This window comes from Ornithorhynchus anatinus, chromosome X1 (assembly GCF_004115215.2).
Source record: "Ornithorhynchus anatinus isolate Pmale09 chromosome X1, mOrnAna1.pri.v4, whole genome shotgun sequence".
In the NCBI taxonomy this organism is placed as follows: domain Eukaryota; kingdom Metazoa; phylum Chordata; class Mammalia; order Monotremata; family Ornithorhynchidae; genus Ornithorhynchus; species Ornithorhynchus anatinus.
The window spans coordinates 97,926,550-97,951,265 of record NC_041749.1 but is presented as its reverse complement, the minus strand read 5'-3'; the positions used below and the strand labels follow the sequence as shown (position 1 = coordinate 97,951,265).

General features: G+C 43.4%; 1 protein-coding gene and 1 non-coding gene across 3 annotated transcripts in view; both read right to left on the bottom strand.

Moving 5' to 3' along the window:
* The window catches only part of IL5RA (interleukin 5 receptor subunit alpha), a 41,867-nt gene extending 33,258 nt beyond the window's left edge, over positions 1–8,609 (bottom strand). For both annotated transcript variants that reach the window (XM_039910429.1, XM_029049901.2), the window contains exons 1-3: positions 8,374–8,609; positions 6,803–6,954; positions 6,002–6,140 (exon numbers count right to left, since the gene is read on the bottom strand). In XM_039910429.1, the coding sequence (XP_039766363.1) occupies positions 6,002–6,140; positions 6,803–6,954; positions 8,374–8,455 (373 nt within the window). In that variant the 5' untranslated portion in view covers positions 8,456–8,609. The remainder of the gene's footprint in view (positions 1–6,001; positions 6,141–6,802; positions 6,955–8,373) is intronic.
* LOC114806840 lies at positions 5,723–5,860 on the bottom strand. The gene has a single exon (XR_003754898.1). It is a non-coding gene; the product is annotated as a small nucleolar RNA SNORA7 (small nucleolar RNA).
* Positions 8,610–24,716: the final 16,107 nt, after the last annotated feature.

Here is a 24,716-nt window from a genome sequence, read left to right as displayed (position 1 = left end):
TATTTGCCTCGTATGTAAAAACACAAAGATGTACATGTGTGGGTGTAGATGTGTTAGACAAGAGCATCAGATGGATATCTGAAATCGGTTATACGTTCTTTTTCTTAAATAGACTGGGAATAATGTATTTGTGGGGGAAAAAGGAATCAGGCTAAGCAGAGAGTGCCTTTTGGGCTTCGCAGAATAATTGGAGTATTTAGAATTGAGCTGGTATAAAATATCTCTAGAGCAATAGTGAACTGAATTACTAAGTAAGAGGAAATGGATATTCTGAAAAAGAGAATGCTCATCTAGTGTTTATGCCAGGAATTATCATGGCTCTACAACTGTGGAATATAGACCAAGCACTGAAACACAGGGAGCTGGATGAACAAGTGTGACTCAGGGCACCGTGGAAATGGAAAGCAGATTGTGTACGAAAAAGGGTAGGAGGAACACCTCAAATAATCAGAGTTCTCTGGCACCTGGAGGCTGACAGTTCTACCAACATGTCACACGTGCCTCTGAGTCCGCAGGTCAGCAGTGAAGCTGTCATGAGGGAGGGAGACAGTTGGTTACTGTCATAGTTAATCCCTGAGTTTCCAGCTGCAGGTTGGCCCTGAGCTGAAGAGAAATAACACAGTTGAAAAATTCAGCAGACCACTCTGGATAACTTGTGTGAAGTGGAGTCAACATCCTTGAACGGAAACAAGTTGGCTGAATGAAAAAGGATTAGTTGTGGCCGGTGCACATTAGTAACCTTGATAGATGGCACTGAAAATTTAATGGTGAGTGCCAGGCTGCTTCTTGCCACGTGGCACCTAGGAATGCAATAACAGTACTGTTCCAAGGGAAGCCAAAATGCCTCTGAAATTTAGCAATACTCCTACCTGGGTATCCACGGAGTCTCCAGGTACCCTGTGACCACTCGGGGGATTCTGGAAACTTCCAGGAGACTCCCCCCCACAAAAGGCCACAATCACCTGATAGGTGGCAAGAGGGTGCCCCGATCTAGAATATTCCTTCCCAGATTCCTGGGGAGCTGGGATAGTTCTGGAGCCTCCCTCAGATTTCAGAGTGAACAAGAGAGTTTCAGGGGACCCAGAGAAGAACTAGGTCACTCCAGGGCTCCCAAACCCATTGGAAACCTAGGAAGGGCCCTGAATCACCCACCTCAAAGCTGCTGTACATCTCTTGGACCAACCCTAACACCTAGAGTCATTTGGGTTACCCTCAAACTGTCCACGATTCTGGCAGGGGCCTCATTCAATTATTTTGTGCTTCACAACAATGCTTAACTGATGATCTAGTATAGGCATGTTTTAGGTGAATCGTTGAACATTATGCAAAGAGCCAAGGTCTTCCTTAGTAGTTCTAGCAACTGGTTGAAATCCAACTGTAATGGTAGTATTTTGAGGGGAAAAAAAGTTGCCTAGAGCAAAATGTCTTAGGTATCCAATAAAAGTAGACAGGGCTTTCTTTCAAAAGTATCCCTGTAAATACTGTTGATGATTATGGTGGCAGGAGGTTTCTGTAACCACAATCATGTGGGTACAGATTCACCTCAGTGTTGATGAAACTACCCGTTTTGGATTCTATGGTTAGGCTGTCAGTCATATTAAAGAACGCTTTGATGAATGTGGAGATACTTCTCTTTCATGTAGGTCTATCCAACTCCCAGTTGGACTTGATGAATCTAAGCTCATAACAATAATTATAATAATAATAACAATAATAATGGTATTTCTTAAGCACTGTACTCAGTGCTGGAATAGCCAGATATAAGATAGCCTGGGCAGACACAATCCCTGTCCCACATGAGACTCATGATCTAGGTAGCCAGAAGAACAGGTATTTAATCCCATGAGAAAAAGCTTGGTGTAGTGGATAGAACATGGGCCTGGGAATCAGAAGGTCATGGGTTCTTAATCCCATCTCCACCACTTGTCTGCTCTGTGTGATCTTGGGCAAGTTGCTTCACTTCTCTGTGCTTCAGTTACCTCATCTGTAAAATGGGGATTAAGACTTTGAGCGCCGCATGGGACAGGGACTTTGTCCAACCCAATTTGCTTGCATCCACCCCAGAGCTTAGTACAGTGCTTGGCACATAGTAAGTGCTTAACAAATATCATCATTATTATTATTTTACAGATGAGGAAACTGAGGCATGGAGGAGTTAAATGACTTGCCTAAGGTCACTCAGTGGGCAAAATATTTTATTTTGCCAGGTATAATCCTTTTCCTTCTTCAGAGTCCTTCTAAAGGGCCACCTCCAAGATAAATTTCCCTAAGTTCCCCCTCCCCACCTCCTGGTCACACACTCATCTCAGCCATGCCAGTGGGCCAAGGCACTTATCTTTGTATTTGTTACTGGTTTACTTCTCCACTTAGGTTTATGATTTCCATCTACTCTCACATCCATATAACTGAATTTATTCCTCAACTTATATCTGGTTGCCTTGCCAGCTCTTCTCTGGCAGTCAACTATCTGCTCTCACCTTCCCCCCCACTTTAGATTGTAAACTCCTTGAAGCCAGGGATTGTGTTTGCTAATTCTATTGTATTCTCCAAAGCATTTAGTACAGTGCTCTGCATACAGTAAGTGTTCAATAAATACTGTCCAGTGAGTAATGGAGGAATCACGCCTTTTTCTTCTTCTATTTGTTCCCTATGCCCAGATGAGTCTCAGATGATGGGGGTGGGAAAAAATTGAAGGATCCCAGAGGAGTGAATTGAACCAAGTACTCAGAAGGGGTGGGAATCACTCCAAGCCCAACCCAAACTAAACAGTTCCCCACAAGGTACTCTAAACCCATCTTGTGGGAGGGCAGGGAGGCAGGGAAAACTTTTGGGGAATGTGAACCAACCATCAGCAGAACGGGAAGCAGCATGGCCTAGTAGAAAGGGCACTGCCTGGATTCAGAGGACCTGGGTTCTAATCCCGGCTCTGCCTGTTGTGTGGTCTTAGGCAAATCACTTCACTTCTCTGTGCCTCATTTTCCTCAACTGTATAATGGGGATTCAATCCTACTTCTTCCCATTTATACCGTGGGACGGGGACTCTATCTGACCTGATTATCTTGAATCTATCCCAGTGCTTAGCATATAGTAATCACTTAATGAATATTACTACTATTATTATCATCAATAATACAGTGGCTTTCTATTGTTTCTCTATAGCTCTCACAACTCAGAGACTAGAGGTAAACGGTTTGTCCTCACTGAACTTGTGGGGTTTTTTGTCAATCCAGAGTTCAGTAGCAATGTCTTCTTTAGCTTCTGCCTCTCAGCAAAGTTATCCATAGTGGGGAAAGCTTTTGCTCGGGGATTGCTCAGTATTGCCATCATCCCATCATACTGTACCATGTACCATGAATTGTACCATACCTTCATACCATCATACCATACCATACCATTTTACAAACATGGACCTGAAAGGGACCCTGACTGGTAACAACATGGTCTAGTGGAAAGACCCTGGCTCTGGGAGTCAGAGGACCTAGACTCTAATCCCAGCCCTGGTACTTGTTGCAGCATGACCTTGGGCAATGCACTTCATTTAACTGTGCTTCAGTTACCTCATCTGCAAAATGGGGACTAAATCCTCCTCCTTCTGACAGATTGTAAGCCCCATGTAGGACAGGGCCTGTGTCCAACCTGATTATCTTGTATCTACCCCAGTGCTTAATACAGTGACTGGCACACAGTAAGCGTTTAACAAGTACCATACAAAAGGTACATATTCCCTTTTCCTTCTTCCTCCTATCTGTAATTTGTTTCCCCCACTAGGACATAAGCTCCTTGAGGGTCAAAATCATGTCTACTAATTCTTTGGTAGCAGATCATTTCAAAGAAAAAAATTAACAGCATAAAAGCAACCACCATCTTGCTTATATCAGATCCTTTTCCCCTCCTTCTCTTATCAACATGGTGTAGACATCTCTGGTTTGGAGTGGAGGAGCTGAGCTAGGAATAGTAGAGAACAGTTTATGGCCTAACATCCCAACTTACATCAACCCATTGGCCACCTCTAGCACTGACATACCTATTTATACTCTCCCTGGGCACACACACACACACACACGCGTGTTGATGTAATGTGTGTGTGTGTGTGTGTGTAGTTGATTGTACAGTCAAGTCATTAATTCTGATTATCCTATTTGTAAATATTTTCACGTCAGTCTCCTCTGTTAGAGCATATTCTCCTTGTGGACAGGGAATGTTGTCTCATGCTTCTGCTGTACTTTCCCAAGAGCTTAATTCAGTGTGTTTCTCCTAGTGGGTGCTTGATAAATATCTTGACCACAACTCTTATTACTTCAGTGCTCAGCATATACATACATGTTCAATCAATACTTTTCATTGATTTATTGATTGATGGTCATATTTACTCTCCCAGTCACATAGTACAGTGCCCTGCACACAGTAAGAGCTCAGTAGATATGTTTGATTGATAAACTGAAACAATATACCTCGTGGCCCATTCCTGTCTTTAAAACAATGTTCATTATGTTTACTCATTTGAGCTCTCCAGTGCTCTCCAATGATCATGGGTTCTAATCCCAGCTCCGCCACTTGTCTGCTGTGTAACCTTGGGCCAGTCACTTCACTTCTCTGTGCCTCAGTTCCCTCATCTGTAAAATGAGGATTAAGAATGTGAGTCCCATGAGGGACAGGGACTGTGTCCAACCTGATTACCTTGTATCTACCCAGCACTTAGAACAGTGCCTGGTACATAGTATGCACTTAAATGCCATCATAATTATAATTTCAGAAATACCACTAGAAAGGTATCCTCTAGTAATTCTGTGGTTATCAACTTAATACTTATCACCATTTAGAGGTGACAAAAATCTTGATGATACCAAGTCCCAGATAATGGGGTTATCATCTGAAATCCATCCTTTCATTCAAAATGTTACCTATGGCCAGGTGTCTGTTCTCCAATCCACCACTCACCTTATTTTTTAAGTGTATTTGTTAAGCACTTACTATGCACCAGACACTGTACTGAGCCCTAGGATACATACAAGCCACGCTGAGAAGCAGCGTGGCTCAGTGGAAAGAGCACGGGCTTTGGAGTCAGAGTTCATGGGTTCGAATCCCGGCTCGGCCACTTGTCAGCTGTGTGACTTTGGGCAAGTCACTTAACTTCTCTGTGCCTCAGTTACCTCATCTGTAAAATGGGGATTAAGACTGTGAGCCCCACGTGGGACAACCTGATTCCCCTGTGTCTACCCCAGCGCTTAGAACAGTGCTCGGCACATAGTAAGCGCTTAACAAATACCAACGTTATTATTAATCAGGTTGTACACAGGCCCTGTCCCACATAGGACTCACAGTCTTAATCCCCATTTTACAGATGATGAACCTGAGCCACAGAGAAGTGAAGCGACTTGCCCAAGGTCTCACAGCAGACAAGATGAGAATCTAGGTCCTCTGGCTCCCAGGCCCGTGCTCTTTACACTAGGGCACAATGTTTCACGCTGCTATTTGCTTCTGGTCACTCCAATCTAGGATATTGTTTTATGCTGCAGAGTCAACTTAGACCCACAGCGACACCATGGACACACCTCTCCCAGAACACCCCACCTCCATCTGCCATCGCTCTAGTAGTGTATCCATAGAGTTTTCTTGGTAAAAATACAGACATGGTTTACCACTGCCTCCTTCTGAGCAGTAAACTTGAGTCTCCACCCTTGACTCTCTCCCATGCCGCTGCTCCCAGCACAGGGGAGTTTTGACTTGTAGCAGGTTGCCTTCCACTCGCTATCCACTGACCAAGCTAGGAATGGAATGGGTAGGCCTCTGCTTGACTCTCCCTCCTGTAGTCGAGACTGGAAGAGTACTGGAAACTCTCCAGGTGCGACCCTGAGAGGGGAATCTAGTATATATAGTCCATCCCTAAAGAAGGTTTTTTTACTTTCTACTTAGACTGGGGATGTCACTTTTTTCCTAATTTTCCAACTTTCATATTTTAGGTATTACATAAATGTAGATAGCTGCCAGAACTTGGCCTTACCTGGGGGTGCTTGAAGATCAGCTGAAGCCCATTTACTTTCTAGATAATGGCCACCGTTGTAAAATATTGTCTGGACATCTGCAGAAAAGCCTGTATGAAGTATTGCTGTATATGTACTTTCGGTTTCCTCAATTTCATACTAAAATAAAATAAAAATGATTTCGTATGTTGCAGTGAGACAACCCCATCAGTTTCACTAATTTCAATTAAATATACATTTTCTCCACTTCCTGAAATATAAGCAAAATCTTAGTTCTTGATGAAAAGTCAGTCTGCACAAAATGAACATTTGGTTTGAACCTGAATTTCCATATTGTCTGCATGGAGGCCTGTTGGGTTTTGTAGGAGAGGAGAGACTTAGAAAAACCAAGTCTTGCCCATTCTTAGAATTTCAAGTTAAACTGAATCTTTATTCAATAGTATTTATTGAGCGCTTACTATGTGTAGAGCACTGTACTAAGCGCTTGGGATGAACAAGTCGGCAACAGATAGAGACAGTCCCTGCCGTTTGACGGGCTTACAGTCTAATCGGGGGAGACGGACAGACAAGAACCCTAAGGGCATGCCAAATCCCCCCTTTTCTCTTGTACCTGTGCAATGTGCATGAAAGTTTTAGTCTCATTTTTTTAAAGTCTTTTGGGACAGAAGCTTGGAAGTTGGGTTTCCCTCTGGAAGATGACACTGCAGTGATTCTTTCTATCCCAGAGCATATATGAATTTGAAAATTAAATTTGATACAGAAAATCCAGTCCAAACCAATATGTACACTGAATAGGAATTAACAGTAGATTTTAAACTTACATCATCTTCTTGTGGATGGTTAATTTTCACTCTATATGCTAGATGGTAGTTCTTTGGTTCCTGATCTGGATTTGGTTCCCAATGTAAAAGTACTTTAGCTAATCCAGTGATTTTAATAGTGAAGTTTACTGGTGGGAGAAGCAAGACTGTTGCTTGAAGGAAAAAATATGTAACATTGAATCTTGTGTAATATAAATTCCAAAGCAATTATTAAAACTATTGCTCTGGACATTGAAGAGCACATTACAGATGATAAAACTCTTAGTACAGTGCTCTGCACACAGCAAGCACTCAATAATTACCATTGATTGATAAGGGGGGGAGTGGTTATTATCTTTCTACCTAAACAGGTAAACTGACTGTTGGCCTGCCAATGGCTTCTCCATTGCCCTGTTGGCAAGAGTTGTCTGCATGGCAGTAGGATGACCGGGGACAAAACCAGAGTGGGAGAGGGAGTGGGGGACAGAAAGGGAAGAGGTGAGAGGGGAAAGGTACAAAAGCTGGAACAGAGAAATACAAGGAGGAACAAGAAGAAGCAGTGGTAAAGGAGAATGGGAAGGAAAAATGAGAAGAGTCACCGGGGCTGGGCAAGAGGGGAAGACACCATGTAAGGAACTAGAGCTCAGGACAGAAAGAGAGACAAATAAGGCAAATGGAGAGAGAAAGAAACAGAAATATGCAACGAAGAACTGAGGACCCAGAATACAGGGAGGTGACAGGAAGAGAAGAAAGGGAAAGAGGCAGGAAGAGAAAAGGAACCAATCAATCAATGGTTTTTATTGAGCGCTTACTGGGTGCAGAGCACTGGACTAGGCACTTGGGAAAGGACAATTCGGCAGCAATAGAGACAATCCCTAACCAACAACGGGGTAACCAAAACAACAGGGGTACACGGTGTCCACAGAGTTGGTGGACATGTTCCCTGCCCACAGGCTAGAGAGGGAGATGGATAGTAAAATAAATTACAGATATGGACACACAGGCTATGGAGCTGAAGGTGGGGTAAATATCAAATCCTTAAAGGGTATGGATCCAAGTTCTTAGGTAATTTTAAATTATCAAAGTGTGGAAAATCTCCTCAAAGTTCCTTGGTTTTCTCTTCATTTGGTCATTTGCACGATCCTTCCCCTTCTCCATTACTAAATCATACCTATACTCCCACATCATTAGTGACAATAAAAAGCAGTTCCATTAAAACTCGGCTAAATGGGCCACTTAACACACGGTGGCCACAAAATGCACACAAATATTCAAGATCATTGTCAAGGGAACTGAGTTCATGCATCAAAATGTGTCCCAAGTGTCCTCTTTTTCACTGCCAATTCCCAAGTCCCACGACCCTTAGGTAACATGCAATGGCAGGGAACCACCATGATCCCTGGCCTTGAGGAGCTGAGAGTTTTAATATACTCCTCTGAGCCCGATATAAGAATTTGTCATGGCACTAAGAGGATTTCATTTCCTCCAACCCCTTTATCAAAATCAGTGAGGTGCTTTTGACGGAACAGATGCGGCTACTCTTTTCAAATTTGAAATAGCAACATACACTGACCTCTATAAAAGTGCCTTACCTTCCTTTCCTTGAGATGAATCTGCCTGCCATCCCACGGTTGACCAAAGGAGAAGCAGTACTGTGATCATTGTCACGATCATATCCTACTGAAAATAGAATACAGGTCAAATAGCAAATCACTCCTTAATTCAGGAACTTGCAGGGCAGAAAAAAAGTTTAATTGGATATTTTTTCACGAGTCTATTTTAACATCAGAACCATTAAATCCTTTGAAAAAATGAAAAAGCATGGCGGACTTGAAATTCTGAATAAACAAATGCTTTCTATGCAAGGGATCAAATCTATTCTTTTTTAAGCTTGCACTTATTTTCACAAATAACGGAAGAAGACTGGGGGAAAATGCAGGAAATAGCGGCATTGCATCTTCCAACTGATTTTTGTTTGTTTATTTTGCAAACTGACTTTGGATTCATTTTTAAGTGCTCTCTATAAAGTGATACGTGCTCCACTGTACAGCATAAAAATAATAAATATAATGAACACATATAAATACATTTTCATACTTTCAAGGCTTAGATTTGCGGGAAGGGAACACTTTACACTGGCAAATGTTCTGCTGAATAGCTGTTCCTGCCCTAGAATTTTCCATGTCCTCTTACGGAGTTGCAGAATGTTGGATTATTACTTTTCCATCCATGAGGACTGAAATCTCTTCAGGACAACATCTGCAAACTTTTCTCTTGAAATGAATTGTTTTACGATCAAAGGACTGGCTGCAGGGCAAACAGAGACTTGGATATTTAATTCTTCACAAATTACAGCAAATTTTCACTAGGGTAGGAATGAAGTAGCCCTGACACCTTGTTCCTCAAGATTTGTTATTAAACAGAGTTCCCCCTGTGTAGGCATGCCTTTGGCCGCTGCTTTATTTGATGTAAAGTCAACAGCCTGCTCCACCCGTTGTACTTCAAAATGAGGAACATGTAGAGGTAAGATTCCATATAGTTTTCCTTTTTATAAATGAGAAGCAGCAGATATTCATTCCTTAACTTGAAAACCTGACTGTTATTTTTCAAAGGCCCCCCTCTTCCTTTCTAGCCCAGACTCAGGATTCAGTAATAATAAAAATGATAATTGCGCTATTTGTTAAGCACTTACGATGCTCCAGGCACTGTACAGAGCTCTGGGGGTGGATACAGGCAAATCGGGTTGGACATGGTCCTTATCCCACATGGGGCTCCCAGTCTTAATCGCGTGGCTCAGTGGAAAGAGCCCAGGCTTGGGAGTCAGAGGTCATGGGTTCGAATCCCGGCTCTGCCACTTGTCAGCCATGTGACTGTGGGCAAGTCACTTAACTTCTCTGTGCCTCAGTTACCTCATCTGTAAAATGGGGATTAAGACTGTGAGCCTCACGTGGGACAACCTGATTACCCTGTATCTACCCCAGCCCTTAGAACAGTGCTCTGCACATAATAAGCGCTTAACAAATACCAACATTATTATTATTATTATTATTATTAATCCCCATTTTCCAGAAGAGGGAACTGAGGCCCAGATAAGTGAAGTGACTTGCCAAAGGTCACACAGCAGACAAGCGGCAGAGCTGGGATTAGAACCCAGGTCCTTCTGTCTCCCAGGCCCAGGCTCTCTCCACGAGGCCACTCTGGCTCTTAAGAGGTCCACCTGTCCAGTCCCAAGGCAGTACCACCACCCAGTAAGAACCCCAGATGCAAACTGGAGTGGTATTCGGTGACAGTGACAGCAGCGTGGAGCCAGGGCCCAGACCTACCCTACCCCGAAGCAAAGACAACATCATGGGAGTTATAACATCACGGCTCCGGCCTTCGCCGAGAGCTCCAGCTGGCTTTGATTGTTAGATTTCCCACGATTGGCTCTCATTATTTAATGCCCGGCAAGTATATGGCACTGAAGTCCTCACTCGATTAGAAACATTAAGTAACATGAGGGAGTATTCTCATTGTCAAAGCACATTCCACTTACTCCAAATTAATGAATAAAGTTTGATTTGGCTTTCAGGAATGCACTCACTGGTCTATGAAGTTTAGAAATTTGCTGTGGCTTTCCCCAGTATTACCTGAGAAATGTCGAAGTTCCACCGAACTTCAAAATTATTAAAATAATAGAAAAAACAACCTTTTTGTAAACTAATTTTTCTGTTGGGGGAATTCTTTTTTAAACCAGTCCTGCTTTCTGAGCCATTCTGAGTCAGATGTGGTCACATCTGATTCCAAACTCAACCTCACTGAGCCATACGTACAATTGAAATTGAAAATCCGCTTGCAGGATCTATGCTCTAACGAGTCCTTCAACCTCCACTTAAATCAATAGAACTTCACAATTCTTAGAGGTAAACAGTTCATTGAGGAAGGATAACTTCCTCTTTTTCTGCATTTTTATGAGTATTAGCAAGAAGATACCATCTCTTTCAAAATAACAACTGAACAAAATTATAAAATGTAAAATAAGCATTTGATAAATAAACTGACACCACCTTCTCCTCCCCAGGTCTATATAAGTAATCAACAAAGAAATGTTTTCATCCTGTATTATATGGAAACACACGCCAAGTGCGTATATATCATCACTATCTTTGGACTTTTGGTTAATTTCCTAAAACTATCAAAAATGTAGCTAAAGCATATAAAATGTTACTTATGGGATAAAGAGCTCTTTGCCTCTCACCAATTTGAAACTCAGCCCAGATGCTGCCATTTCACAACTGTTTGGCAGATGGATTCTACAGATATACAAACGCTAGTCCCCCAACCCACCCGAACCAGTACTCAATGCTATATTTAAAATTTTTCCTTCAACACAATGCACTCTATGCCATGCTGATTGGCACTCCCTGCAGAGACTAAGAAATAAGAGCAGAGAAATAAATATTCTGTAAAACATTCTGAAGTTACTGTTTTAGGACAGAGGTGAAGCATTTTGGCAAGAGTAAAAGGATATTTCCTCTGCGCTGCTTATGCCCTTGAGTGATGTGGCTAGGATTTAAACCTAGAAATGTTCACGAGCAGTAATACACTTATTTTAAAGAGTTAGTCTACTCTGCTTCAGGAGTCATTAGGTTTTGAAACAGATACCTATAAACAGGACTACATTTTAAGTCTAGATGGAAGAGAGACTTCTTTATACTGAATTTTTTAAAAAAATATTGTTAGGAAAATTTAGATCAAGTTATTAAAAAAGGTAGTAATTTTGGATGTGTGTATATCTTTCTATTTATCCCCAAAAGCAAAGTCATTTTTAATGTGTTGACAAATTTCAGGTTCAGGGGGAACTGTTTGTGATATTCTGCTTTTTCATTTTCTTGGTTTCGTCCCTTTTCTTGTATTTGCATTTGGAGGATTTTTTTGGTCTTTGCTTTGGGTAAATAATTCATTAAACTAATTAACAGAAAAAAAAATAAGTGAGGCAGGTTCTTTTTCTTTTGTTTTGTTATCTATAAAAACAAAATAAACTTGGACAACAAAAATCCCAGGAGAAATCAAAGGTGCAATAAATCTTTGGGGATATGAAACTTAATCTTCTTCTATAATACTTTTTACAAGTCATAAGCACATTCTTATCTTAAGAATTTAAGTTTAATTTCTGCCTCCTACTAGGATTATTTCTTAATTAACTCTGTAATTGCCTAACCGAGACATTTCATTGTACCCCAACATCCCCTTTGCCAGCATAAGTTGTCCAAAAAAATCTTGATTGCCAGGGAAAGTCTACAGCTTTTTTAAAAATTTTAATCCAACAGAGCATTTAGGGACAATAATAAATAAAATGCTTTGAACAAGCATTAATACATATTAAAACTTTGCTGCATATTTGTAATCCGGCATATCTCCCCAGATGTGCTGAAATTACTGAAGCAGACGATAAAGAATTCTCAAACAAATACCACAGGAGCTAAACAAGTTGATCAAACAGATGAGGCAAATCAAGCAACTTAACCCTACTTACGGAGAAGTTCAGTTCAGAGGCGGAGACCAGAGGCAGCTAAGGCATTAAAGATGGACTTTATCTGTTGCCCTTTTTTACATAAAGGCGGTTCTTTATTGTTGCATCACAGCTGCAATAGTAAAGACTGTGAAAACATGTTTACTTATTTGGGAATACACCTCCTTCAGCAAATAGGGAGCAAAATTTTGACAGATTGATCAAAAGAGGTCTAGTGGAAAACATGTATGGCTTTCTTCCACGTTAACAGTTAGATTAAAGAATTTCTGTTAAGCTAATACAAGCCATCTGGCTTAACCTGAATACTCTAGATTTAGCAAAGTTCTTTACTCACGATTTTATATCATGGCTGCCCTTTCCATAGAATTTACCCATTTTTCAGATTGGGTTAAATGATATTTAGAATTTTACTGCTGTTCGAAAGTTGTCCGATATCCACCATGTGACCCTCAGACCTAGGAATATGAATGAAATCCACATTTTACCATAAATGCTCTGGCAGCAACCTGGAAAGGAATATACAGCAGCTGGGCTCCTACCAGCCCTGGGGGGAAAGGGAGAGCGTGAAAACAAAATCTCACTGCACTGCCTGGATGTGTGTGTGCATGTGTGTCTACACAAAGTAGTTGGAGCATATTTGCATCACTATGTGTGTTTTGTTGGTTCAGATTTTTCCATTTTCCATGAGCATATTCAGGCTTGGCAGACTAGGCTGAAGATGATGTGCTTTTGCTATATATAGCTATAGGTATGTAGCTATATATAGCTAGATCTATGATCTATTTTGACTTTTTGTTCACGAATTGATATAGTACCACCTCGGTTACAGAGAACGTCCAATTAAAGCCTATTTTCATAAATGATCACATATTGATAGGCCCAACGCTGATCCTTTGAGTTTCTAAAACAACTTTTATTCTACGATGCATCTGTCTACCTGCAGGATGCATGTCTGTAGTGTAGGTCATAGTCACAAGCGGATTCATTCAGGATCAGATGGTTCTTTTTTCAACACAGCATGCATAACAGGTGTTACATATTCTTTGGAGCTTGAAACGTCTTATCAGCCTGAGTACCCTCCTCTTAGGGATGAGTAAGCCACACTGAAGACCAGTTTATGGGCTGCCTAGAAGACCCATAAAAAAAAATAGCTTTTACAGTGGGCCAGTAAAGTATGAGTCAGTAAGCCATACCAGCCCTTCTATTAATATTCCCCACCTGCTCTGAATCCAGAGTTGCCAAAAAGACAGAGGTTGCTGGATTCCAATTCTAAATCTTTAGGGAAATCAGGGGAAGTTTCCTTCTAGCCCACCCTGGGATAGATATGAAACTCAGGCTTCCCCAGTTTTCCCCACAGTCCTGGATTCGTGGTAGATGGGAGACCAAAATAATCTCCTTCAAGTCTTACTTTGACCCTGCAATAAAATGCAAGGTGGGGAAAAATTCTGCACCAGCCCATGCCAAAGTCAGAAAGAGCAGCTAGGGGGAACAAGTTGAAAATATTCCCTTTTTGTCTGAAATCAGACACTGCAGTGGAGTCGGGGAGCACTTGAATCCCATTCTGACCCTGGTTTGGGATTCAGGAGGGTCCTTCTTAAAGCCCACCCAGAGTTTTAATGTTTAAATTGAACCTTTTTTTCCTGAAGAGAGAAGCCCCAAAATATCCCAGCACAAGGATGTTAGATTTTAGAAAAGTAAGCTATAATCAAGTGGACCCCTTTGTTGGGAAAAAAACTACATGGAATATTTCATGAGGCTATTACAAAAAAAACACAGCAGTAGAAGAGGTCCAGGTAAAATATGTGACACAGAACAAAGAAAAAAACAACAGCATAAACTCTGCATGGCTAATTTCCAAGATAAAAGATATCACTCTAAGCTCTTCGGGGCCAAGGACCATGTCAGTTACTCATAATGCCATAATGTATACTCCCATGTGCTTGGCTCAGTGTTCTCCGCACCACAAATTCTCAAGAAATACTGATGACTGGGTAAAAATCATCAGCGGGAAAGAGAGTGATTCTTCAAAGCATGGAAAGCTTACTCAAGAGAGGAGAACAGAAAAGCTCATTGAGAGAGGAAAGTAAGGTACAAGTAGGAAATTGGGCAGTCTAGAAAGGAATTTGACTAGTACCTTGAAGAGACAGCAAGGAAAATAATGAAAGTTTTGTCAGATGAATTGAAAGCTGTAAAACAGCTTAGGGAGTCCATGGGACCATTTGGTGATCAATGCATCAGAGGTGCGCTGAATGATGAAAAGAAGATAGCCTTGAACGTTCAAGACTTAACTGTCAGCCCCACGTGGGACAGGGACTATGTCCAACCTGATTAACTGGTTTCAACCCCAGAGTTTAGAGCAGTGCTTAACAAGTGCTTATTATTACTATTACTACTAATAAAATAATAGAGGCTAAGTGAATTATTTAGTTGGATCTCTACCCCCACCAACTCTGAAATGCCTCTCTCCAACCACAACCTCCTCAACTGCCTTCTCTCCTACCCCACCCTCCACAAATCCGTCCTGTTCCCCCTCAAAGACCTCCGATCTTTTGACCCTATCCAATTTTCTCAAGTCACCATGCCCCATTTAGTCTCCATACCTAAACTACCATTGTTATTATTATTATTAAGTGCCGTCGAGTCATTTCCGATACATAGCGACTCCATGGATATACTTTCTCCAGAATGTCCGTCCTCTGCCATAATCCGCAATTTAACAGTCCTTCTGTTATCGCGCTTATGGTCTCTATCCATCCAGCTGCCGGTCTGCCTCTTCCACATTTTCCCTGGACTCTTCCTAGTATTAGTGTCTTTTCCAGAGAATTAGTCCTCCTGATGATGTGTCCAGAATATGCTAATCTAAGTCGAGTCATTTGGCCTTCCAAAGACCACTTTGGCTTAATTTGCTCCAAAATCCATTTATTTGTCTTTCGGGCAGTCCATGGTATTTGCAAAAGCCTTCTCCAACACCACATTTCAAAAGAATCGATGTTCTTTCTATCCTGTTTTTTCACCGTCTAGCTTTCAGATCCATACGTTGTCACTGGAAACATGACGGAATTGACAATTTGTATTTTTGTGGCAAACCCACACTACCTTCCTTGATAACCAAACTGACGGCCTCAACACCACCCTCTCTACTGAACTCAACTCACGCACTCCCCTATTCCTTTGTCGATCTTGTACCACTAACTCACAGCCCTGGATCCCCGCCACAGTCTCTTCCCTTCACTCCTATGCATGAGCCACAGAGCACTGCTGGCAGATATCCAGATATCAGGCCAACCTTGTCTAAAACTCATCCTTGCCTGCTTTAGCTCTGCCCTCTCTTCTGTCCAGCAAAATTATATCTCCATCAATCAATCAGATTAACTGAGCACTTACTGTGTGCAGAACCCTGTACAAAGCACTTGGGAGAGTACAATATAATAGAGTAGACATGTTCCCTGCCCATGACAAGCTTATATTCTCTTTATTGATTCCTATGCCCATGGCCCTCAACAATTGTTTCAGACATTTAACTCTCCTCTTACCCCCTGTCCTCCCCCCACCAATCTCTTGCCTCTAATGACCTGGCCACATGCTTTATTGAGAAAATTGAGCCCATCAGGTATGATCGCTCTAAAATATCTCTGACTCCTCTCCAGTCCCTCCCTCCTCCTGCCCCTTGGTCTCTCCCATCTTGCTCAGTGGTATCTCAAGAGGAGATCTCCCACCTCCCTTCAAAATCCATACCCTCCACCTATGCCTCCAACCCCATCCCTTCTCACCTTATCAAAATGCTTGCCTCCTCCCTTCTTCCTTCTCTGACCTCCATCTTCAACTGTTCATTCTCGAATGGTTTCTTCCCCACTGCTTTCAAACATGTTCATATATCCCCTATCCAAAAAAACCCCTCTCTTGACCCCACAACTCCCTCGACTTATCGCCCATCGTCTCGTCATCTCATCATCTCTAGCCACTGCACAATCTCTACCCTCATCAACTCTGAAATCCCTCTATCTGACGATAACCTCCTCACTTGTCTTCTCTCCCACATACCTCCTCCTCATAAATCTGTACTGTTTCCCCTCAGAGACCTCCAATTATTTGACCCCCCTCCGATTTTCTCAACGCCCCATGCCCCATGTAGCCTCCATACCCAAACTACCTTCCCTTGATGACCGAATTGACACTCTCAACACCACCCTTTCTACTGAACTCAACTCACTCGCTCCCCTATCTCTTCATTGATCTTGTACCATTAACCCACTGCCCTGGATCAGCTCCACAGTCTGCCCCCTTCGCTCTCCTGCACGAGCCGCAGAGCCCTGCTGGTAGAAATCTAGATAGCAGGCTAACTTCCTTTACTTCAAGTATATCCTTGCGTGCTTTGACTCTGACCTCTCCTCTCCCTGGCACCCTTCTCCACCCTTATTGACACCCATGCCCATCTCCCTCGCCAGTTGTTCCAGACATTTAACACCCTCCTCAAACCCTCTGTCACCCCCACCTCCCTCATCCCTTGCCTGCAATGACCTAGCCATCTACTTTATTAAGAAAATGGACACTATCAGTTGTGATCTCCCTAAAATCTCTCCTGCCCATTCCCAGTCCCATTCTGCTCCTGCTCCAAGTAGCTACTTGGAGATCCTCCCGTCAACTCAAACTTAACTGTCCAAAACTGAGCTCCTTATCTTCCCACCCAAACCCTGTCCTCTCCCTGGCTTTCCCATCACCGTAGATGGCACCGCCATCTTTCCCGTCTCACAAGCCCATAACATTGGCATTATTCTTGACTCCTCTCTCTCATTCAACCCACATATTCAATCCATCACCAGATCCTGTCGATCCCACCTTCACCACATCGCTAAAATCCACCCTATCCTCTCCATTCAAACTGCTACCATGTTAATCCAATCACTCATCCTATCCCATCTAGATTACTGCATCAACCTCCTTGCTGACCTCCCAACCTCCTTTCTCTCCCCACTCCAGTCCATACTTAACTCTACTGCCCAGATTATCTTTCTACAAAAATGTTCAGGGCATGTCACCTCCCTCCTCAAAAATCTCCAATGGTTGCCCATCCACCTCCATATCAAACAAAAACTCCTCACCAATGGCTTTAAAGCACTCCATCACCTTGCTCCCTCCTACCTCACCTCGTTTCTCTCCTTCTACAACCCAGCCTTCACACTTCACTCCTCTGGTGATAACCTTCTCACTGTGCCTCGATCTAGCCTGTCTCGTCACCGACCCCTGGCCTCTGCCCTGGAATGCTTTCCCTCCTCAAATATGATGGACACTTACTCTCCCCCACTTCAAAGCCTTATTGAAGGCACATCTCCGCCAAGAGGCCTTCCCAGACTAAGCCCCACTTTTCCTCATCTCCTTCTCCCTTCTGCGTCACCCTGACTTGCACCCTTTGCTCTTCCCCCGGCCTCCCAGACCCACAGCACTTACGTATATATCTGTAATTCTATTTATTTGTATCGATGTCTGTTGCTTTTTTTGCATTCTCCCAGGTGCTTAGTAATAATTTCTAATTATTTTTTTAAATAATTATATTTGTTAAACCATTCCTATATGTCAAGCACTGTTCTTAGTGCTGGGAGAAATACAATTAATCAGGTTGGACACAGTCCCTGTCCCACATGGGGGTGCAGAGTCAAAGTAGGAAGAACAGGTACTGAATCCCCATTTTACAAGTGAGGTAACTGAGGGAGATGGAAGTGAAGTGACTTGCCCAAGGCCACTCATCAGGTAAGTGGCAGAGCTGGGATTAGAACCCAAGTCTTCTGACTCCCAGGCCTGTAATAGGCCACACTGCTCCTCAGTGTTCTATGCAGTAGAACAAAAGGGCTCTCGATAAATTGGAGACTTCACCGTGAAATCCCTCTGTTAGGTAATTTAAGAAGATGTTAAACAAAACTGGTGTTAGCGGAGACTCCAAGGAGACCTTCTCTATTTCAACTTCTTCAAGCAAAAAAGTCTTTGTTATCTATTTTTTGACAGATTTCTAAACATGACAGAGCACCCCACGAATAGTCAACCACATATTTAAAAAAATGGGAAATGGAAGGTAGGGATAAATGATCACCTTTTGGAATGGCAGGGGGCAAATAGTAGATGGAGTCCCTCAGTGACTGGTGCTCAGATCAATTTTATTTAACATCGTCATAGAAGATCTGGTAGAGGAATGGCATCGTGAAGCCTCCAAGTATGCAGATGACACTGAATGATGAAATGTTACTCAGGGATAAATCGAAGGAAGACCTCATAGAGCTAAGTGGACAGAAAAGTGGCATGTGAGCTTTAATGAGCAAGGCGATGTATCCAGGGAAAAATAATCCAAACTTACAATTGCATGATGTTGGGTTTGGAGCTATCTGTCAGAAAAGAGATCTTGAAGTTATTATTGATTGCTCTAAAGGAAAAGCCGCATGGCTTAGTGGAAAGAGCCCGGGCTTGGGAGTCAGAGGTCGTGGGTTCTAATCCCGGCTCCGCTACTTGTCAGCTGTGTGACTTTGGGCAAGTCACTTCACTTCTCTGGGCCTCAGTTACCTCATCTGTAAAATGGGGATTAAGACTGGGAGCCCCACACGGGAAACCTGATTACCTTGTATCTACCCCAGTGCTTAGAACAGTGCTCGGCACATAGTAGGTGCTTAACAAATACCATCATTATTATTATTATCACTATTAATATGAGGAAGCTGCCAGAAGGGCTGACAAAATGCTAGGCACCATCAAGAAAAGGACAGAAAACCAAAAGACAGAGATTTACCAATATTGCATTCAATTCTGGTCATTGCAGCTAAGAAAGGACAAAGCCTATCTTGTTGCCGACCCCTTTCCCACATCCTCCCTCTGGCCTGGAACTCCGAGACCACCACTCTCCCCACCTTCAAAGCCTTCCTAAAATCACATCTCCTCCAGGGAAGTCTTCTCTGACTTAACTCTCAATTCCCCTACTCCCTCTACTTCTGTATCATCTATGCACGTGGATCTGTACCCTTTAAGCACTTGATATTCTCCCCACAACACTTAAATACACTCTATCCTAATCCTCCTTGACCTCTCACCTGCCTTTGACACTGTAGACCATCCCCTTCTCCTCCACACCTTATCTCACCTTGGTTTCACGGACTCCGTCCTCTCCTGGTTCTCCTCTCATCTTTCTGGCCGTTCATTCTCGGTCTCCTTCGCGGGCTCCTCCTCCCCCTCCCATGCTCTAACTGTAGGAGTTCCTCAAGGGTCAGTTCTTGGCCCTCTTCTGTTCTCCATCTACACTCACTCCCTTGGTAAACTCATTCGCTCTCACGGCTTCAACTATCATCTCTATGCAGATGACACACAAATCTACATCTCTGCCCCTGTCCTCTCCCCCTCCCTTCAGGCTCGTATCTCCTCCTGCCTCCAGGACGTCTCTACCTGGATGTCTGCCCGCCACCTAAAACTCGATATGTCCAAAACTGAGCTCCTATCTTCCCTCTCAAGCCCTGTCCTCTTCCTGACTTCCCTATCACAGTGGATGGTACAACCATCCTTCCCATCTCTCAAGCCCGCAACCTAGGTGTCATCCTTGACTTAGCTCTCTCATTCACCCCACACATCCAATCCGTCCCCAAAACCTGCTGGTCTCACCTTTATAATATTGCCAAGATCCGCCCTTTCCTCTCCACCCAAAGGACTATCTTACTGGTACAGGCTCTCATAATATCCCAGCTGGATTATTGTGTCAGCGTTTCTCTGATCTCCCGTCCTCCTGTCTCTCCCCACTCCAGTCTATTCTTCATTCCGCTGCCTGGCTCATCTTCCTGCAGAAACGCTCTGGGCACGTCACTCCCCTTCTTAAAAACCTCCAGTGGTTGCTTATCAATCTCCACATGAAACAAAAACTTCTCACTCTAGGCTTCAAGGCTCTCCATCACCTTGCCCCCTCCTACCTCTCCTTCTTTCTCTCTTTCTACTGCCCACCCCGCACGCTCCGCTCCTCTGCCGCCCACCTCCTCACTGTCCCCCATTCTCGCCTATCCCGCCGTCGACCCCTGGCCCATGTCCTCCTGCTGTCCTGGAACGCCCTCCCTCCTCACCTCCGCCAAACTAATTCTCTTCCCCTCTTCAAAGCCATACTGAGAGCTCACCTCCTCCAAGAGGCCTTCCCAGACTGAGCTTCCCCTTTTCCCTCTGCTCCCTCTGCTGCCTCTCTGCACCCCCTTCACCTCCCCTCAGCTAAGCCCCCTTTCCCCCCCCTTTCCCTCTGCTCCTCCCCCTCTCCCTTCCCCTCCTCTCAGCACTGTGCTCGTCCCCTCATTTGTAAATATTTTTATTACCCTATTTATTTTTGTTAATGAGATGTACATCCCCTTGATTCTATTTATTGCTATTGTTTTTGTCTGTCTCCCCCGATTAGACTGTAAGCCCATCAATGGGTAGGGATTGTCTCTATCTGTTGTCAAATTGTACATTCCACGCACTTAGTACAGTGCTCTCCACATAGCAAGCGCTCAATAAATACTATTGAATGAATGAATGAAATACATATCCACAATATATTTTAATCTCTGTCTCCCCCTCTAGATCACAAGCTCCTTGTGGACAGGAAACATGTCTGCCAACTCTATTGTATTCCCCCAAGTGCTTAGTACAGTGCTTTGCATGGAGTAAGTATTCAGTAAATACCATTGATTGATTGATTTTTTTTTTTTACTACAGAAAGTTGTGCTTGCCAAAAATATCAATAGGTTCAAGAGGCGTTTGGATATATTCATGGAAGAGAGATTCACAGTGAGTTAGGCAAGAAAATGTTAGGGATGTTAGGTGATGTATTTTAACCATTAGGATGGATGTAAGGAGGGCAGCTGACAGAAATAGAATATTCAACTAATTGAGATCACATCTACCAACTGTTATATTGCACTTTTCCAACCACTTAGTATGTGCTCTGCACACAGTAAGTGCTCAGTAAATGCCAATGGACTATTGGTCTAACCTTGCCTAGGATTGCTTATAGCTTTAGGTTCTTAGTGGAAAGAGCACAGGTTTGGGAGTCAGAGTTCATGGGTTCTAATCCCGGCTCCGCCAATTGTCAGCTGTGTGACTTTGGGCAAGTCACTTCACTTCTCTGGGCCTCAGTTACCTTATCTGTAAAATGGGGATTAAGACTGTGAGTCCCACGCGGGACAACCCGATTACCCCCAGAGCTTAGAACAGTGCTCAGCACATAGTAAGCGCTTAACAAATACCATAATCATCATTATTATTATTATCTACCATTTCAGCAATTCCATGGCACCTAAGCATATAACTGCTCACAACCCTCCAAGGCACTTAAGTATATCTATCTATACTCTATTTCTTCCTCCCATCTGTAAGGTTTTTAAGTGTCTGTCTCCCTCTATAGTGTAAACTCCTTGAGGGCAGTGATCAGGTCTGCTGATTCCACACTTAGTAGAGTTCGGCAGACAGTAGATGCCCAATAAATACTATTGATGATGTTGGTATTTGTTAAGTGCTTACTATGTGCAGAGCACTGTTCTAAGCACTGGGGTAGACACAGGGGAATCAGGTTGTCCCACGTGGGGCTCCCTCCCTCCCCAGATTCAGTGAGAGAGACAGGGGGCATCTAGAACCCATTTTCAACCCAGGGGTAGAGTACAGGATTCCAAGGTATAGAAACAATATCTAGGCAAACCTCTGCTCCTCTCTGTAGCTCCAGATTATGGGTTCAAGATTTATTTTTTTTAAGTGGGGATTGGAGGGAAGGATTCCATTCTGGGGCTTATAGTGCAGTACTAGAAATTACACATAAACACCCTGGCTGTTCAGCATGTCAGGCAGAATACTGAACCACAGATAACCTAGCAAAGGGATGCTTTCTTCCACAGAGGTTCCCAGGAGCTCAGCCTCTTAGGGTCTTTACTAGTATGCAAAGTTTCCTCGACCAAAACAAAGCAGAGGTAATTATCTGAATAAATTAAGCCAAAATTACCCTTATTTTGGCCTCGATTATCCAATTAATTACCTTAACTCTGCACTTTAATTTCATTGCAGACATAGAGCCCGAGTTTGTTAAAAATTGGCAACTACCCCAGTGTAGAACGGAGGATTTTGAGCCCATGTGTAATGGTAATAATTCTGAAATGCATCATCGTGGCTTCAAGGAGACAGACTTTCAGATTTGGTGAGTAAGGTTCCTTCATCTGGTATTCAGGAGAAGTGGACGGGGGGAGAGTAGGTACTGGGAAGGGAGGGAGAGAAACGCTACATCCCTTATTGAGATTGTTTTGTATAGATCGTGGTGTCAAAAGTGGCCTCGTGACAATTAGCCGCCAGGAATTGGAGTTGCATAAACCATTATTGGACAGTTTACAAAAGTGAGAAATGGGAACCTGACCCCCTCAGGTTTGTATGGGTCGGGAGTGGGCTGGAGCAGGTGAGGTGATGAGCGCACTGAGGGAAAGCCAGCAGGGGAAGCAGAAAAAGTCGCCAGCTCGCTCCCAGATCTGTGTACACCTCATAGGTATCTGGAAGTTAATTTGTGGCAAGGACACGTGAACATTTTAAAAAGCAGGAAGGATGATCATTAAAAGAGAAAATGGAAATTACACAGAAACAGATTTGGGACAGTCTTAGCGAATTCACTGTTCGTCAGCTGGGCTCAGTTGGCCGGTTCAGCTGGTTCTGAGAAGCAATAACTATAAAGGCAACATGACTAAAGTGGCAGCAGAGATTACCATTGCAAGCAGGGGGCCATGAGGCCATCAAACCTGAATAGGTCTGTGCCAAACTGGAAGTGGCCAGAAAGTTGCTTCCCTCAGGTGTGAACCTTGTGAATCGCTGCATTACACAGGGTGTCAGACCAGACCAGACCAGGCCAGGCCAGGCCAAGACGGGCATGCATTCATTCATTCAATCATATTTATTGAGCGCTTACTGTGTGCAAACCACCGTACTAAGCATTTGGAGGAGTACAATATAACAACAACAGACACATTCCCTGCCCATGGTGAGCAACGATCAGGTTGGTCACCAGGCAGGAGCATGGCCGGGCTAAGCCGGGGATTTCTGAGCAGGCAAACTTCTGTGATGTGTGGGGCTGAGGGGCCTGACTGCTGGGCGCCTCTTTTTCCTTACCCGGTTAGAGCCATCACAGCAATCGTGGCCAACTCTTTCTAAATCCCCCAAGAAAGAAAGGGTGGCTCAGGCCAGGGCTCTGCTCTGAAGAAATCCAGCATGCCAGATGACACTTCTGTCATTTCTCTGGCGGACTCTTTTTAATGTGTCTGATGCGGCTGGCTGAGGAGTCAGTGGGCTGTGGTAGCCTCAGTGGCCTCTCTGGCAGACCCACTCCTTGAGAGGCCCCGCTTGGGCCCAAGGCAATTTCTTAAAAAAGAGGAGCAGCATGACCTGGTGGATAGAGCACGAGCCTGGAAGTCAGAAGGACCTGGGGTCTAATTCTGCCTCTGCCATTGGCTGCTGTGTGACCTTGGGCAAGTCACTTCATGTCTCTGTGCCTCAGTTACCTTATCTGCAAAATGGGAATTAAAACTGGGAGCCCTGTGTGAGACAGGGACTATTTCCAACCCAAATTGCCTGTACCCACCCCAGCGCTTAGTATAGTGCCTGGCACATAGTAAGCACTTAGCAAATACTGCTGTTATCATTATTATTATTATTATTGGTTCCTTTCCCTTACCTCCCACCAGGACAGGGTATTCAGAAAAGATAGAGTTGCTATTTGAGGGTAGGCGGAAAGGGAGAATAATTCTGGTTCAGTGTGATAAGGCAATAGTAATATTTGGTGGCTTGCTTGTATGTTTCTATTTAATCTTAGTCATCTAAATTGGCAATTGGAAGTCCCACTCCCTGAAGCCCTTAGCTACTTCTTTATATCCCTCTCCCTTCCCTGACCACAAAGACTGCCCCCTAAGTGGCCTGTTGTCCTGACCATTTGCCCCGCCTGGCCCTAAGGGGTACACAACCCTTCCTGTACTTAAGAACGTTTAAAGTGATCAATCTCAAAATCTTTTTACCTTCAGGCTTCTTTGCATGTAGCTATTAGCAAAGCCCCATTCTTTAAAAGTTAATGATCCCACATGAAATTTCAAAAGAGCTTTCACAGAGTTAAAATTGATTTGTCTATTTGCTTCTTTAAATGTAAAATAAAATTGCTTTTCTGTATAAAATCCCCCAGCACCAATGAAAGTGAAATTCTGCATTTGCTGAGAAAGATCTTTATTTGTCCTCTGAGAGACCTTAAACTTTAGTCTGCCTCAATAAAATCTTCATGAGAACAGTACTTGTGAATGACTTTTCCCAAAATAGGGTTTATAGGGGGCTTTGGTTGTTTTAACGAAAGCACATATCCTGTAGCCACGGGAATTTATGGTCTAAATATGCCGTTTAGCTTGGCTATCTTTCGTGAATATATTACAG